Source organism: Molossus molossus, unplaced genomic scaffold (genome assembly GCF_014108415.1).
Source record: "Molossus molossus isolate mMolMol1 unplaced genomic scaffold, mMolMol1.p scaffold_m16_p_1, whole genome shotgun sequence".
Lineage (NCBI taxonomy): Eukaryota > Metazoa > Chordata > Mammalia > Chiroptera > Molossidae > Molossus > Molossus molossus.
The window spans coordinates 106,938,260-106,956,769 of NW_023425344.1; the positions used below are offsets into that span (position 1 = coordinate 106,938,260).

The 18,510-nt window shown below is 50.1% G+C and overlaps 1 protein-coding gene across 1 annotated transcript in view; it reads left to right on the forward strand.

Annotated features, from left to right (window-relative positions):
* Positions 1–1,951, forward strand: part of DNAJC1 (DnaJ heat shock protein family (Hsp40) member C1) — a 258,888-nt gene extending 256,937 nt beyond the window's left edge. The window contains exon 12 of the mRNA XM_036280549.1: positions 1,792–1,951. Within this exon, the coding sequence (XP_036136442.1) occupies positions 1,792–1,860 (69 nt within the window). The 3' untranslated portion in view covers positions 1,861–1,951. The remainder of the gene's footprint in view (positions 1–1,791) is intronic.
* Positions 1,952–18,510: the final 16,559 nt, after the last annotated feature.

Sequence of the window (18,510 nt, forward strand, 5' to 3'; positions counted from 1 at the left end):
GGGCACATTGATGTTCATTTACATTCTTATTTTTTTAATTGAAATTCAATGTTGGACAATCTAGCTTGTGGCCATGAATGTCCCCGTGTGTACAGGTCTAGTTATCTATCACCTGCTTTAAAATGAGGAAGTCAAGAATTCCCGGGGAGAAAAATAAAACCATTAGCAGTCGATCTATTTGAGAAACACAGAGTCCCCCTGCCTCTCCAACTGGTTTGCCAGAAGTAATTCTTTTCCCTGAATTCCTCTCGCATCTGTCAGGACACAGGCATTTGCATGTGTGATGAATTGACTTTGGTTCAAAAGGAAGAGCTGGAACTGGACTCCTTATGGTAGAACACTCAGAAACTCATTGCCTTGGGGTTGGAAACCTTCCTGTTTCAACCAGAAATGAGCAGCACCTTACTGTCCTGCAAAGTTCTCTCTAAGCCGTGGCATTAGAACCAGGTCCAGGGAAGGTTGCCTAGGGGCTCCCTGCTGAGGAGTGACTCCCTGTAAGTGGCTTGAGAGCCACCAGGGATTCTGGGCCTGGAGGAGGAGCCTTTGCCTGAGGCGCCTGAGAGCTGGGCCCACGGGCCAGGCCGGCCTGCTGCTCGGAGCTCAGGCTCACACTTCCTCCAGGTGAGGCGCTGGCCTGCCACCTTCCCAGCACACGCTAGGCAGACCGTGGGCAGCAGGCCTGTTAAGGAAAGACCCTAGGCGAGCCCTGGCCAGTTTGGCTCAGTGGTTAGAGCATCGGCCTGCGGTCCAGAGAGACCCAGGTTCGGTTCCCACTAAGGGCCTGTACCTCAGTTGCAGTTTGTCCCCGGCCCTGGTTGATTGTGCGGGAAGCAGCCCCTCGATGTGTCCCTTTCACATCGATGTTTCTCTCTCTCTCTCCCTCCCTCCCTCTCTTTCTATCTGAACAAAAAAATGGAAAAATGTCCTCGGGTGAGGATTTAAAAGAAAAGACCCTAGGCGAGGCATCTTTGGGGTTGCAGATAAGGCACATATTTATTATAAGATACTCTGATTATACCAAGAAGCTAAAATCCTAGGAAAAGAAAATGTCTGTTCTCAGTCCAAAGAAGCTGATAAAATCATCTGCTGTGGAGAAGTCAGTTTGCAATGGACCTTAGGTTAGCGAAGGCCTACAGTGCCACTGGGGAAAGTATTACTTTAACAGAAATAGAAATGAATTCTGGAAAGTACCTTGTGATAAACGTGAGAGTAATGAGGCCCCTCCCCAAGGGGTGATAGCTGCAGGCAGAGGGATCTGAAGCCCACAGCTCTACACCTGCCAGGCTAGAAGACCCAGGTGGGCTGGACGGGCAGAGGAAGTTCTGCCCTCTCTGTCAGTGTCCCAGGGCGCTGGGCCCATGTGGCCACAGGAAGTCCTAGCAGCCCTTCCAGAGAGGCAAACCCAGAGAGAATAATATTGTGGGTGACATGTTGTGATGAAATAGTGAAAAGGTAAAAATGATCATTATAGTTAGCAAATTAAAAGCCCTACTCGTAACAGTGATGGTGGGTCTCCCAGACAGCTGCCGCTGGCCCTCGCCCGAGCAGTCGCCCCTCCTTGGGCTGGACGTTCAGCGGGCTGCCCCCTGGCACCTGTGTAGCCTTGTCTTCCTGTGACCAGCTGGACTCACCTGGGAAGTTCTAGGCAGGTCCTGTGCCAAGTGAGGACATGAGACCGTGTCCTTATCACTGGGCACAGCCAACAAGCAGGCCCCTCGGGCGCATTACCCATGAAGGTCACAATGATTTGTGGAAGTAATTGTTTTCACCTCTCTCTTTCTCTTCCTGCAGGAAGACTGTATCGCTAGGTACAAGTTGCTGGTTGAACTGGTCCAAAAGAAAAAGCAAGCTAAAAGTTGAATATTCTGGAAGATGATGTTCACCTTCATTTTCCAAAATGATTATTTTAAAACTCTTATGCAGAAATTTGCATTTTGTACCTCAGTATTTCTATACATCATGTGCCTTAGCAAAAAAATTTTAAAAAATAAAATAAAAAATAATGTTGTGCTCTAATGTTTAAACAAAGACTGTTAAAGGAAGAAAAGGATTGGGGCATTTCATAGCTTGTTCGCATCACTGCAGTTTCCTTCCATGGGGAACAAACAACCGTGCTTTCCGGCAGTCAGACAAACACAGGATTTTGAAGGAGTGTATGAGTGAACCAGCAATTTCAACCGTTGTCACCTCATGGCACCCATCAGTGAAGTACTACCATCCGACAGCACACCAAATATACATTACATTATTGCCAATCGGACAAAAAAAATAGGTATCATTTTGATTCATTCACACTGGGTGGCTATTGTTGTGTTGGCGGTTGTCTTTTTTTTTATTTGACAATCTAAGGGAAAAGAGGTCAGTCAGGTATTGCATGTTTCAAAAATTCCTGTGGCACATCGGTTGAAAATCGCTGGAGTGGACTAGTGTGTAAGAATTAAAACTTAATATGTTTCTTTGACCAAAGAACTCCCCAGCTGCGGTGCCCTAACTCCACTGCTGGCCCTGTAGCCTTCCACCGACGGGACATGCACCAGCCGAGCCCCAAACCCTTTCCCGACACTGACTCCGGCCGGCCGGCCCCCAGCGTGGGACATGAGGGACTTGCCACTTTGGGGACAGCAGCTGAGTTACCATCGGTGACGGACAACTGGCTCCTGGTCCTTTGGTTTCCATGAACGGAGTCGCGGGCAGCAGCTCCGTTCAGCTTCACCACAGGAAGGAGAGCCTGCGGCACAGGTCCTAGCCCTTGTCCCAGCACTGCTCATGGCCGTTCTAACAGCAGACCAGGCTGAACCTGCCTCAGGGGGGCGCCAGAGCCAGCGGCTTCAGCCCCCAGAACTCTGGGGCCTCAGGGCTCCCTGCACCGCTGCAGCCGCCGCCCCTCCCCGCTCGGGAGAAGACCAGGGGCCACGGGAGACACAGGTGTTTCCGGCTGCGCCGGGCCCTGGTCCCTCTGGTCTCCGAGTCCAGCTTCAGGCCTGCCTGTGTGTCCAGCTAGCTGGTGACCTGAGCATCCGTCTGTTAATACACCCTTTTTACTTACATTTCTGTCACACACACCCCCAAATCCCATCACAAGATTTGGGGCTTACAGTGTGGGGAAGGCCCCACGAGGGTCCAAAGATGCTTATGAAGTGCAGTTTAGAATGGAATCCTCTGGCGCGCTCACCAGCCTCCACTTTCCTAGACCCCTTGAGGAAATGAAGCCCTGGCTGGGGTCTCCTAGCGACTGCCCCCGCCTGCTAGCTCCTTTAAAAGAGATCAGAAGGGGCCCTTTCTGCATGGCTCCCCTCTCTGGGCACTCGGAGCTGCCAAGTGTAGTTGAAGTAGGACCAGGCAGTCAGACAGGAGACCATGGGGTTGGGTATGAGCAAGGTCATGACCAAGAAAGCAAGAGAGCTTCCAAAAGGGGTGCACCACCCAGGTCACGTGGGGACCAAGGCAGGGCTCCCAGGGCTCCTTCGTGCTCCTTCACAGAGAAGTGCTCCCCAAACCTGTCCCTTTGGTGCCCACCTTGACCTTACATGTTAGCACCTCCGAGGCTGATCTGTGGATCAGGCACCGTCTTCCCTCTTTGTCCCAGTTCCTCCACGGAACAATGGGGACTACCGGTAGCATCCACCTCCCCTTGCGCGCTGGGGTGCCCCCCGGGGCGCCCTAGGTCACTGCAGGACTCTAGGGGTCTGGGAACCCTGCCAGCGGCTGCAGAATCTATTTTGGATGTGTGGTTCTGGGAGAGGGAACACATCCTTCACCAGGTGCCCCAAGGGTCTCTCACCCCCAAAATTAACAGCCTCTGCTTTGGTGCTTACGCTGGTGCAGTCCACAGGGCCGCGTGGCACCAGGGGGACCTCAGACTCGGTCTCTGACAAAGGACCAGGCCCTGGACGGAAGGCTCATGTCCTGTCCCTCAGCGGCAGACGCGAGCGTCTGAGCTGCCGAGGGAAAAGCTTTCACTCCTGCGGCTGGCGGCCTCGGCCCTCCTCCTTGGCCTGAGGGAAGGGCAGTCTTGGAGTCAAGAGCCCCGGGACTGAATCCTGGGAGGACCAGACCAAGACGTGCACAGTGTCTGGAAGGCTTGGGGCTGGTGAGGAAGCTGGGTGCAGATGGCTGGGCAGAGGGGGACGAGGCCACGGCCGGGATCCGACAGCACTGCCTGGCTGCGGGCACCTCCTGGAGCAGGGCTCAGGGATGAGCCGCTTCCTGGAGGACCTGGTCTGTGGTCCTGCGGGAACTTAGACTTGCTTCCTCCCCTGGGGCATAATCCTGCAGTCAACCAGGTCTCTAAACAATTGCACCAGTCCTACATTCTCCTTTATCCTCAGGCACCCCTGACTGGCGGAACAGGACCTCTCCTCCCCCCGCCAGGTGCTGTCACCCACCCCCAGGGAGTTGGGGTGTTGGGCTGTTTGGGGTCGCCACCTTCTTTCCCAGCTGCCTCTGTCCCACATGCTTGGTTTCCCGAGGGGCGGGTGGGGGTCCTCTGTGACCACATCGCTTAGATTTCCAGCAGACACTGGTTCTGTGAAATATGCTCTGGGAACCACAGGGCAGTGCTCCCCGTCTCCTGATTGGCCAACGCCCCCCACGGGGCGGTCCGCCTTGAAACACTGCAGCCAGTGGGCCGCTCTTCTACTGCGTGCTTTGAAATTCCTGTCTCAGTTTTAGAATAAAGTCATAGGAAGCTTTATACTGTAAATGTCTTAGGTTATGGATACCTTAGACACCCCCCCCCCCCGCCACAGGGCTTTTCCTTGTGTCAATCTCACCCCAAACCGAGTCCAGCCACCCCTGTGAAAGGAGCGAACTAGTCCCTTTGACATACCAACTGTTCCTCCCTGCTTACATCCACGGGTTATTTGGAGTAGGTGTTTGCTTTTGTAGTTATGTTCTTTCCTAATATTTAAATGGTGCGGTTTAAATTGTGAGGTCCTGGCTGGTTTGGCTCAGTGGTCGGAGTGTTGGCCCTCGGACCAGAGTCTCAGGTTCGATTCCAGTCAAGGGTACAGACCTCGGTTGCCGTTCTGTCCTTGGCCCTGGTTGGGTTGTGCGGGAGGCAACCAATCGATATGTCTATCACATTGATGTTTCTCTCTCTCTTCCTCTCTCTCCCTCCCACTCCATCTGAAGATAAATGGGAAAATATCCTCGGGTGAGGATTAAAAAATAAATAAAATAAATTGTGAGATCCTATATACATGGGGTGATCATATGTCCCAAGGTGCGCAGAACAGCCCTGGTCTCACCGGGTTTGGACAGTTGGTGGTCTGGTCACCTCAGAAATTCCTCAAGAGGACAAACAGCTGAGATTCAGCATTCTTTCTGTTTGCTTTTAGTTTACAAAAGCCCCAAGGATGGAGGGGTTGTGCTGATCCTTACCCTCAGCCCTCCCGACACAGCTGCCCCACCCAAGGGAAACTGAGGCACAGAGACAGGGCCCTTTCTGATCAATGTCTCCTGCAACTGGGTCTTCCTGCCACCTGTGTTCACAGCCCTTCCACACCTGAACCCAAGACCACGTGTGCTCTCGTCCCCTCGAGGCCGAAGGCCATGTCTGGAGGGCGAGGTGAGGCGCTGGGTGGGACCTAAATGACCGCAGCGACCTGGACTAGGCAGGGTTTGTTATTTGGTAAAAGCAGACTTTGATAGTTCACCTAAATTTTAAAGTCCTCATCCCCGCTAAGGTCCTAAAACAAAGCCAGCTTCCCAAACGACGACTGGGAAATGAGGGGCGCTGTCTTAGGTCAGAGGGGTTTGCAGATGCGGGCAGGTTCCAGGTCAGGCCAGGGCTGCAGGAGCAAGCAAGTCACCCCGAGTACCCCCCCAGCCCCCCCCCTTCATGGAGGTGCGGGAAAGCCCTGGGAGCTGGAAGGCCGTGGGGCGCCGCCAGCCGAGTGCGGGGAAGCGGGTCTCTTTCAGCCCCTTGTAGCAGTAAGCTCCCCGCCCCCCTGCGGAGCCAGCGCTCGCTCCACGAGAGGCTGGAATCCCACGAGGCTGCCTGGAAGCCACCCCACTGTCTGCAGAGGTCCCAGCCTGTCTGAGGAAACCGCTGGGCCGTCACCTCCGACGTCAGTCTCCCGGGAACTAAATTAACACGCTGGGAAACAGCGGCTACAGTTCTCGTTTGGTCTGGAGAAAAAAGAACGGCCTCGTGTAGGACAGGAAAAGGGACCCCACTTGAGCAATCTGAGTCCCCGGGGAAATACTGGTGTCTAAAGAGCAGCGTCCACAGGAAAGCTGGGGACTGTTCCCACTGGAGGGTCTGCAGGGAGCAGGGACAGACCCCCTTCCTCCCTGCGCCCCAGAGGCCTGGCTCCTCCCTGCAGGGAAGGCTCAGCCCTCCTGACCTCTGCTGTGTCCTCCCCCTTGGGAAACGCGTCAGGAATGGAAACATATACCCAGTTATTCTGCAGGAAAGTTGACTGCTTGCCTCTCACCTTCACTTCCTGTAATAAACAGCCCCAGCCAGGAGCCACTGGGTCCCTGGAGCAGTAATTCCTGGATTATTACAGGAGTTTAACTCAAGCCCATCTTTGGTTAGTACAAGTTTGAAAGGAAATCCTAGTTTTTACAAAATGAAACTTGACCAAGAGCTGAGTGGCAATGAGGGAGTTATTTTAAATTTTATTTTGTATGTCCTAAGTTATAAAGGGAAATGAACAGTCTCTGTCATGTTTTCTTCTGCCACTACTCAAAGAAATATTTTGTAAATTTAACATAAAATACCAAACTATTTATTCCGAATTGTGTTGGTTCGATCTGTCTCACAAAGGAAGATGTTAACAGCAGTAGCGATGTCTCTGGACAGCGCAGCTGCCTCCCTTTCTAGAGTCGTGGCTTAAGAAATCCTATTGGAACTCTCCTCTTTGGCAAAAATAAGATCTGTTACGTTAAAACGGGAACAATTCCATGTGGAAGTTTTGTCTGGGGCTGTCTTACCATCATAGCAGAGGAAGGGTCTGGCCTGGGGTGGAACAGATCAGGGCCAGGCTAAAACTGGGACAATGAATCCAAACTCTCTGTACTCCTGACACGGGTCAGCTCCAAATCCTCCACCTGCCTGCTCCCAAACCCTGGCGGCAAAGAACGTGCTTTCCTTCCCGCGCTGAGCCAGGGCCTGGACACCTGACACTCCCCAGGAGCAAAGCCTGTGGGTAGGGGGCCCTCCGGGGAACGCTGCCAGGTATGTGTCCCGAGCCTGGGGATCTCTTTCCCAATCTTGGAGTGGACATTGATTACCAAACGGAAAACAGAGCTGCCTTAATGGAGAAAAGAGGCCATCCTGGTGAGGGTAAAGTGCAGGTCATAAATCAGAAGAAAGGAAAGAGCCCGAGCAGTGGGAGCCGGGACTGCCGCGTCCAGCGTTTCCTGGGCCCACGGCCCTGCTGCGGCGAAGGTCAGGCCAGCAGAGCTGTACTCGGGCCCGCAGTACAACCCAGGACTTGGCATGTACGTCTGCAATTAAAATGTCCAAGTTTCGCATTGGGATGGACAGGCCACCTGACTCACACTGGAAGAAGCAGCTCTCCTGCCGCCACGCTGGTGCTTGGAGCAGCCACAAGGCCTCCCAGGGATTTCTCTCCCGGAGGCTCCCTGAGCCGGGAGGCTTCAGCCATGAGCTCAGGGAGGCAGAGGGGCCAGGAAGGGACAGAACAGCACAAGGTAAGTGAGGACAGGCGGGCTGTAGGCCCATCACTTTCTCAGTCCTGGCTACACACTGGGCTCACCCAGGAGCTCCAACAGCACCCACATCTGAGCCCAACTCCAAGGCCCCATCTCTCAGTCCTGGGTAGAGAAAACCTGCCCAGGATTTGAATCTTCAGACGATTCCAGCGTGCAGCCCAGGAGGAGAGTCACTGCTTGAGGCCAAGTGTTTGCAAAGAAAATGTGCACCTTATTTTGCTCAAAGAATCCTATGTATGTGAACAGTTCAGCTGCAGAAAACACCTGTCTCTACTTGCTTTGGGAGGAGACCAGGAGAACCAGAAAGATTGCTGCAGCAGGCACAGCAGTGCCAAAAACACGGTCTCCTAATTAATCCGTCTGCTTGTTCCGTGAGCCAAGTGAAAAACACCAGATGCATCAATCAGAGCTTAAGAGAAACCGAATTAACTTGATCAGCAAAACAGGGAATGTCTTGCTTCAGTTTTAACCTCACCGGGCACTAGCACATCACGGTGCTGAGAGTTGACGGCCGCAATCCCAAGGTCACTCCCGTTATTACTGGCTTCACACAACGTCACTGGTAACAGGGACATGTCCTCCTTGTCATCTGACCCTGCCACTCATGCCTTGGACACCACTCCTTTTCATGTCACCAGACACCTTTCTAGACCCCCTGATGCAGGAGGCATCTGCAGTTTGATCTTCAGTCCTGAGACCAGGGGGTGGTGTCACCTTTCAGCTTTCCACAGCCTCTAGTTCCTTGTGGAACGAAGTGATGCCAATAAACAGGAGCTCTGCTGGCTTCTCTTCAGGTCCCTATCCAGAGCTGCCTCTGCCAATGCTTCTCAAACCTCCGTGTCCTCAAAGGCCTGTCTGCCGCCTCTCCTCCCTCACCATCTTCTCCCACCTGGGTCTTCACCTACCCCCTGAATTTGCCCAACAAGAGTCAACTTTCTGGTTCCCTTGCCCTCGCCATCATCCACTATTCGGAACCTGGTGCTTCCTGAATATCCCAGAACTGAGCGCGGGCTTGGAAATCCACTTCTCGGTCCCCCCAGCAGGAAACCCGGGTCTAGAGTCACTCCCAGAGCTGAGAAACCCCCCACGCACGCAGGCCCCAGCGCAGAGCCGGTGGGAGAGGCCCCTAGCTCCTTCCCCACGAGCGCCTCCACTTAGTGGGGGCACCCCCAGCATCTCTGGCCCGGCCTACTCTGTAGTCACTGCCCTGAAAGGACCTGCACTGGCCTCTCTTCCCCAATCCTCCGCGGAACCTCAGCGGAACCCTAACCAGTGCAGTTCCCGGTCCTGCCGAACTTGCCTGCGTTTCTCTCCCAGACTCTCTGCAGCTTCGGCTCCTGGTCACGGCGCGGCTGCTCCAGGGCCCGGGCAGGATGGCAGCGCCCTGGCTCAGGACCCGAGCCTCACACAGCTCACACCCCGGGAAGGGAGGCAGGACGGCAGCATTGCTGCTGCAGGAGGCGGCGGAAGGGACAAGGACAGCGCGAAAGCTGCCCTGGCCAGAGCTTGGTCCGTGTGCAGGCACCGCCGTGCGGGGCAAGGCCGGGTCTTAGAGGACACGGCATGTTCCGGAGCCACGTGGCTGGGTCTCCAGGAGTGTGTGCTGAGGGGTGGAACTGTGCCAGCAGCTGGAGCCGGGCAGAGGGGCTGAGCCCCAACTCAGGGCCGGCCCATCTGCCTGTGCCCACTTGAGGATGAACCACCGTGGATTAGGGGAGGATCAGCCTTTCTGCAATTATCAGTAAGTGCTTCCTACCTTATTCACTTCAGATATTGTTTGTATTTGTACCGATTCATATTTTGGCAGCTATGTGACTGCTTAGCCTCTCCAAGCCCAGACTTCCTAGTCTGTAAAGTGGGGAAAACAAGGCATCCCTGGCAGGGTTGTGTAAAGACCGAACGAGACGAGACACAGGATGTGTTTAGCAGAACACCTGGCTCCGCACAGGCCTCGGGTCCGCGGGCGGCGTCGCTCACAACCTGTCCCCACAGCACAGAAGGCCGCCAGGTGGCAGCCGTCCCTCCATGCTAACCAAAGACCTGGAGTTGGTCGGACATGGAAGGACCCAGAAGTGTCAGGCACTGTGAACAAAACCTGAGACCTTACCTGAAGCCACCTGCGGCTACTGCCAGGGTCGGAGGAGTTCCGGTGAGGCTGTGCCGCGAGGCCGGAACTCGGGATAGGTGATCCGGCTGCTGCCTGTGGACCCAGACCCACCAAACATGCGCCTGCCTCCCGACCTCGCCCGCCTCCGCTTTGCCCATGGCCTCTCCTCCGAATTTGCACGCTTCCTGCCTCGCTCCCTTCCTCAGCACTCTCATTTCCTTTCGTAACCATGGAAACTGGAACCACACTCCAGAACATCATCCAGAACCTCTTTCTTGCAAACCCACAGAAATCTCCCGACCTCCTGTTCTGAGTCCATTTGAAAAGCTCATACGCTCCTCCCGCTGAAACCTGGCCGCTTCCCACGCTCCCGCGCCGCCTCCTGGGGCGGCCGTTCTCCGGTCGGGAGACCCTGTCCACTCAAAGCTCCTGCTGGGACAACACTGGTAACAGGTCCCTAGATGCTGTCAGGAGAGAGCCTTGATCAAAGGCACTGGCTTTCCTCGGAAGGACTGACTAATAACAAATATGGTTTCAAGCTCTGGGCCCAAAAAACTGATCATCAAAACACACCCTTCCAGGCGAAGAGTCTCAGGTAAACAGTCACTGAAACTTGGCCGATAGGTCAGGACAGGTCAGGACCTGGGAAAACTGCACAGCTGGCCCAGAAAATAACTGAGTTATGGCCAACTACAAAATTCAATTTCTAAAATATTTCAAATATTTGGCACTTTTTAAGTGACCAAAGCAGGCCATAAAATTATGTGTATACTATGATTCAACTATGTAGGGAAAGTACACATAAGAAAATAAAATACAGGAAAGTTAGATATACATGTATGTTTTAATATAAAAATTGCCAATAAAATGATGGAGGTGTTTCCTTTATCTGGTTTTCAAATTTTTTTGAAAAGTGGTCATGATAACTTTTGAATTTAAGAAGTATGTTAGTGCCAGCACCTACCAGTGTTCCAAACACCCTGGGGTGCATGTGCAAGGGCCTTAGCCGTGGGACACCCGGCCCAAAGCAGCCAGAGACGCGGAGACAGACAGGGCGAGTGCAGGAGGCTGTGCAGGAAACAGCTCCCCTCACCCAGCGCTCTACTCCTGCACACCGGCCAGCCAACCCTCAGCTGCAACCAGTCAGTAAGGGAAACTCGCATTTCACAGAAATCTCTGTTGTACCCGTAGAACTGCAAACATTCAGTTCTTCGTATGAAAAACATCTTTCTTTTAATGCCAATAACATATCAATTATTTAAAAAATAGAACAGCTTCCAAATTTTTACAAAAGTTCACAACCATTTCATTTGGAAAGGCCCCGTTTAATTTATACAAAAAGATGGTGTCATCAATGTAGGTTTCATTTTCAATACATAAAACTAAGATTAATAACATTTGTTTCCTTGAGAATTCTAAAATTCAAAACAAAAGTCCATTCTTTACCTCTAAGAACAAAATTTCACATCATAGTGAGGCACACTTTGCCTATAATTTCAGTGCCCCTCCTGTCTGTTTTGGGGACAGTGATCATGCCATCTTCTGCCTGATTGACAGAGAACTGAAGCAAACGACGCAGCAGCCTGTCTTCTTGGCTGTGCTTGCTTCCATCCCCAGTGCTTGCTTTCCGCCCACGGGACCGATCACACACCTACAGGACTAACGCATGTGAGTCCAGATGGGAACCAGCTGAGGAACCCCTTTCTGAGCTGCGGCTCCTCAGGAACTTCTCAGAGTGGAATAAGCAACCAGGAGCCAGAGCAGTAGCCCAGAAAACAGTGTGATTCATGGTGGAGGGGGAGCACCCAGAACCTCAACTGAGTCAGAACACTACAAAAGCACCAGGCTACTAATCAAATAGCCAGATAAATGACACATTTTTAAGAAATGGAAAACTGCACAGCCAACTATAATTGTGTTTAGATTAGATTACTTGCAGAGTGTGAACACTGATGAGTTAATGATGAGTCACCTGTCATTCCTTAGCCTTGGAAAGGACATTTCAGAATCAGGTAATTACTTTTCATTTGTGTATAAAAGAGTCTTCCCAGGACACTAAAATTTACTCCTTAATAAAGTTAAAAGCCTAGAACCAGTTTTCCTGGGTTTTATTCTTTGAGAGAGAGGGAGAGATGGAGGGAGGTTTGAGGGAAGGGAGGAGAAAGAGAGAGAGAGAGACGTTGATTTGTTGTTCCACTTATTTATGCATTCATTGGATGATTCTTGTATGCGTCCTGACCAGGGATTGAACCTGGGATAACGCTCTAACCAACGGAGCTACCCAGCCAGGGCCTTTTTATTCAATTCTTAATTACGAGGAGCAAATTACACAGATAGTACATTCTGATTCAGTGAGGTCTGGGATAAAGCCCGGGTGTTTGCTAAGCACCACAGGTGACTCTGATGTACACAAAGAGCCAGCACCACTGAATAGATCTGCATTTTTCTTTCATTCCAATGCCTCTAGTTAAAGCTAACTATATAAACAAGAGAAAGTTAATCTTTATCAAGCATGACTATTATGTGCTATAATTAATTATTTCATCTAGAATTCATTTTCCTTTTACCTCTACTGTGATTATTTTTCTCTTCTTTGCATTACAGCAATGTTCAGAGTGCATTCTCTCCTCTAATGATTTTGTAAAGTTGAAACACAAGGTCAGTTTGCTGTGCAGAGCTGAGCCTAGTGTACCAAGGCTACTCCCAAGCAAAGTTTAGGTGAGTCCTGAGTGGATGTTACTGCTGCCCTAACGCACAGCGAGAAGCGGGGGCGCACACCGGTGGTCTCCATCCCGGAGCAGCGGCGGCCCAGAGAGTACCTCACCAACTTGGTGACAGAGGTCATCCCTGACTTCACGCCCCCGCACAAGAACAACTGTCCATGGATAAGACAGCACTGAGAAAACCCTAGAACATGGAGTGAGGCTGAGCGCCCCTGCACCTCAGAGAGCCAGGCCGACCGGACAGGGCGAGGAGCTGCCACACAGCCGGCCCCCCGCTCCCGGGCCGCAGGCACCCCTCAGCGGGTCCCCCTCCCCCACAGACAGCCCCGCCGACATCCAGCCTCCGCCCCCAGCACCGCGGGCGGGTTCGCGGGAACCTGTACAGTGCACTTCAGTTCCACCCCATGGAATCAGTGGGGCTCCCCGACTGGGAATCTGATTGTGATGAGAAGGGATATAGGGGCTGCAACAACCTCCACTTAGGACTTGGCAGACGGAGTTCCTACCTGCAGTGTCCCAGGGAGCTCGGTGGCAGCAGCCTGCCCGCGCGGTCGCGAGCCAGGGCACAGCTCTGTCCACAGCTGCTGTCGCTCCTGACCCCTCCCCACCAGAAAGCCTGACCAGGAGCACCTGGGAGGCTGCTTGGACTTGGCGCTCCTGTTCCACCCAACTAGGGGGCTCATTCATAGTCCCACCCACCGCTCGGTGTAGCTCCTGACCCCTCCCAACCAGGAACACCAAAAGCTGCAGAGCCCGGCAACACTAGAGCAGAGAGTCCAGGAGGCAGAGCTGATCATCTGCAGAGCAAAGTCAGTGTCCTGATCAGTCAGGGAAACTGATTTGTAGCCCATTGCTGAATGCGGCCTTCAGCTGCCTGGGCCTAACCAGAACACACCAGAAGCTGGCACTAGAACAGACAGCGCATTCTGTGGTTTCCCAACCTGCAGAGCAAAACTGGCAGCCCCATCTAACCAAAGAATTCAGTACTTACCTTGCGTGACTTAGGTCCCTAAACAATGAGCCACACAGGCCCTGGGGCTTGTTCTGCTGCCCCCTCCAGGGCATGAAAACTAATTCAGAGACCCACTCACTACTTAGTACAGTACCTACTACCAACTGTCCAGTAAGCCTGACTAGAGAACCCAGGCTACTGCCATCCTGTAGCCTCACTTGGGCTGGGAACCAAACCAGCAGTCTTGACTGTTCTGACAGCAGCATCCTCCCTCCCCCAACCCCGGCCTCAGGGCTCAGGCAGTGGTTTTGCCCCAAAATAGACCCTAATAGCAGGGCCCACCTGCCCAAGGATGTTACCAGCAGACACATCCCAAAACCCAAACTGATATGTTGGTGAAAAACTCTACCAAAGCAGACCTGTAAAATCTGGAAAAGAAAACTGTTTACTCAGATACACAGATACCAAATTAAGGAACCAAGGATCATAAAACAAAAAACAAAAACAAACAAACAAACAAGAAAACAGGTCATCGTGACACCACGATGAAAGGAAACAAATAAAGCTCCGTGGACTGTCAAAGAATTCCGAATAATCCTCTTAAGGAAGTTTAGTGAACTACAAGAACACAGACAACTAAACAAAATTAGGAAAACATTAATGAAGCAAATGAGAAGTTCAACAAAGAAACAGAAACGATTAAAAACGATCCTAGGGCTCTGGCCGGTTTGGCTCAGCGGTTGGAGTATCGGCCTACGGACCAGAGAGTCTCGGGTTCGGTTCCCGCTAGGGGCACATACCAAAAAAACAAACAAACAAACAAACAAAAACAAAAACAATCCTAGAGCTGAAAAATACAATGACTGCACTGAATAACTCAGTACAGTGTGGCTCAGTGGTTGGAGCGTCAACCCTCATATCAAAGGGTGAGGGTTCCGATTCCTGGTCAAGGGTACCTGGGTTGCAGGTTCAATCCCTGGCCCTGGTCAAGGCTTGTGCAGGAGGCAACCAATTGATGTATCTCTCTCACATTGATGTTTCCCTTTCTCTCTCTCTCCCCCAACCTCCCTCCATCCCTTCCTCTCTCTAAAAAAACTCAATGGAAAAAATATCCTGAGTGAGGATTTACAACAACAACAAAAAACCTCAATAGGGAACTTCAAAAGCAGACTTGACCGTGAAGAAAAAATGACGTAGAACACAGGACATTTAAAATTATCTTGTTAGAGAAGCAAAAAGAAAAAAGAATGAAACAGAGTGGCCCCAGCTGGGCATGTCAGTTGCTGGCGCTTCCTCCCGATACGCCGAGGTTGCTGGTTGGCTCCACAGTCAGGACACACAGAGGAATCATCGACCAATGAATGTATAAATAAGTGGAACAACAAATCAATGTTTTCCTCTCTCTCTTTCTCTTCCTCTCTCTAAAATCAATAAAGAAAAATTAAGAAGAAGAATGAAAAGATTAAAGAAAGCCTATGGAAAACATTAGATACAACCAAAAGAAACAATAACTGCAATATGAAAGTTCCAGAAAAGAAAGAGACAGAAAGTATATTTAAAGCAATAATGGCTGAAAACTTCCCAAACCTAAGGAGAGAAATGGACATTTGGGGTCAAAGGACCCCAAATTAGTTGAACCCTAATAAGGCTACACTGAGACACAGTATTATTAACTTGCCAAAGTCAAAGACAAAGAATCTTGGAAAAGCAAGAGAAAAAAGTTACATATAAGGAAACCCCTTAAAGATTATCAGCAGATTCAAAATATTGAAAGAAAACTGTCAACCGAGAATACTACACCCGGTCCTTCAGCAATGAAGGAGAAATAAAGATTTTCCTGAACAAACAAAAGCTGAGAGGGAATTCATGACCACTAGAAATCCTAAAGGGTGTTCTTTGAGTGGAAGTAAGGGGGTGCTAATTAACATAAAAAAAAAATAAGGTAATGGAAAACTCACTGGTAATGGTAAATATATGGTCAAAGATAGATTCTGTAATATGGTAATGGTGGTGCCTAATTCACTTACAACTCTAGTTTAAAAAGTTAAAAAACAAACATACTAAAAATCACCATAACTATAACAATGTTATTGTGTATACAATACAAAAATATGTAAACTGTAATATCAATAACCTAACATGGGGGGGGGAGTAAAAGAGTAAGTTTAGGAATGCTATTGAACTTATCATCAATTTAAAATAGGATGTTATGCCCAGCTGGTGTGGCTCAGTGGTTGAGCGTGGCCCATGTACCAAGAGTTCGCCCGTTCGATTCCCGGTCAGGGCACATGCCCAGCCAAATCCCCAGTGGGGGGCATGCAGGAGGTGGCCAATTGACGTTTCTCTCTCTCTTTCCCTTCCACTCTCTCAAAAATCAATAAAGTAAAACAAATTTTTAAAATAAAAATAAAATAGGATGTTATAATTTTAAGCTACTTTATTAACCACAACGCCAAAACCTATAATAATTACACAAATGATTGTAACAAGAAGTCAAATGATACTAATACCAAAGGACATCAAAACACATACAGTAACTAAATAGATGGGGAAAAAAACAAGACCCATCTATCTATACACTGCCTACAAGAAACACTCTTTAAATGTAAAGACACACACAGACTAAAAATGAAGATATGGAAAAATATATTCAATGCAAATGAAAACCAAAATAAGCTGGAGTAGCTATACTTATATCAGACAAAAGAGACTTTATTTTTTTACTTATTCTTGAATTTTTAAAATTTTTATCTTTATTGTTGAATGTATTACAGATGTTCCTCATCCCCCCCCCACTGACCCCCTCCTCCCCACTTCCACACCCCTCCCGCCTTTTCCCACACTATTGTCTGTCTCCATTGGTTATGCATATAAGTTCTTTGGTTTATTTCTTCCCACCCCCCAAACCCCCCTTCCCTTTGAGGTTTGTCAGTCTAGCAACCAATTTGTTCTTCTTAATCCCTTCACCTTTTTCACCCATTCCTCCAACCCCCCCTTCCATCTGGCAACCAACAAAATGTTCTCTGTATCTATGAGAATGTTTCTATTCTGCCTGTTCATTTTGTTTGTAGATTCCATTGTTGGTAAATATGTATTCACTGCCATTTTGTTTGTTTATATATTTTATCTTTTTCTTCAAAAAGACCCTTCAACATTTCATATAATAACAGTTTGGTGGTGACTGGTCCTTAACTTTTTCTTGTCTGGGAAACTCTTTATATGGCCATCGATTCTAAATGACAGCTTTGCAGGATAGAGTAATCTTGGTTGTAGGTTCTTGCTTTTCATCACTCTGAATATTTCTTGCCACTCCCTTCTGGCCTGCAAAGTTTCTTTTGAGAAATCAGCTGACAGCCTTGTGGGAACTCCCTTGTAGGTAACTAGCTGCCTTTCTCTTGCTGCTTTTAAGATTCTCTCTTTGTCTTGAACCTTTTGCATTTTGATGATGATGTGTCTTGGTGTGGGCCTCTTGGGGTTCATCTTGTTTGGGACTCTCTGTGCTTCCTGGACTTGTATTATGGTTGTTTCCTTCACCAAGTTAGGGAAGTTTTCTGCCATTATTGTTTCAAACAGGTTTTCAATTTCTTCTTCTCGCTCTTCTCCTTCTGGCACCCCAAGATGCGAATGTTGGCACGCTTGAAGTTGTCCCAGAGGCTCCTTACACTATCCTCATTTTTTTGGATTCTTTTTTTCTTTTTGCTGTTCTGATTGGGTGTTTTTTGCTTCCTTATATTCCAAACCAATGGTTTGCTTCTTGGTTTCTTCCCACCCCCCAAACCCCCCTTACCTACTCTAGTATTGAATCTGTGTAAATTAATCTTTATTTCAGTTAGTGCCTCCTTCATTCCTGACTGGTTCTTTTTTATGCTCTTGAGGCCCTTACTAAGTTCACTGAGGTTCTCACTAAGTTCATTGAGCATCCTTATAAGCAGTATTTTGAACTCAGCATCTGTTAGGTTGCTTATCTCCATTTTGCTTAGTTCTTTTCTTGGGGTTTTGTTCTGTTCTTTCATTTGGGACCTGTTTCTTTGTCTCCTCATTTTGGCTGCTTCCCTGTGTTTGTTTCTGTGTATTACTTAAAGAGCGGTATGAGGCTAGCTGAGACCAGATGCTGCTCGTTTGAAAGAATTTAGGAAAAACCTGAAGCAGGAACCAAGACAGGCCAATCCCATGGTTAAGCAAGTAGCAACAGCTTGGGTGGGCCTGAAAGATGGGTGGGGCGGGGAGGGACCTCAGGGAGTCACCAGGACGGGGTTACCAGTGTGAGCCAGATATGGGGGCTGTCTGCCGCCCCAGGGAAGGGCTCTCAAAGGAACAAAGGCCTCTGACAGCACGTTTGTCCCGGAGAAAGCCCCCTCTCCAGCCCTCGCTCCAGTGCCAAACAGCTCAGTTCTTCCCCGGATGTTTCTGGTGCCCCTCGAGCTGCCTCCCCTCCAAGCTTAGAGGGAGTGAGTCTGATAAGTCCGTGCGCGGGCCCTTTAAGGAGCTGCCTGGGGCTCCAGCCGCTTCAGCTTCCCTGAGCCTCAGTTCCTGCTGGTTTTTCCAGCCAGAAGTTATGGGGATTCTCTTCCTGGCACTGGAACCCTGAGCGTGGCACCTGGTGTAAGACGGGGACCCCTCAGTCCTCAGAAAGGGCCTTCCCAGCTGAGATGTCCTCCTGAATTTTTTCTTTACAATTTTTTTTTTTTATCCTCACCCGAGGACATTTTTCCATTTTTTGTTCAGACAGAGTGGGAAGGAGAGAGGGAGAGAGAAACATCGATGTGAAAGGGATACATTGAGTGGTTGCCACCCTGCACAACCCAACCAGGGCCGTGGACAAACTGCAACTGAGGTACGTGCCCTTAGGGGAACCGAACCCGAGTCTCTCTGGACCACAGGCCGACGCTCTAACCACTGAGCCAAACCAGCCAGGGCGGTGTCCTCCTGATTTTGATTCGTAACAGGTGGGTGTGGGACCAGCCAGTCCACCTAGGCCCCTCCTACCAGTCTCCATGTGTCTATTTCTTTCTTTTTTTTTTTTTAATCCTCATCCGAGGACA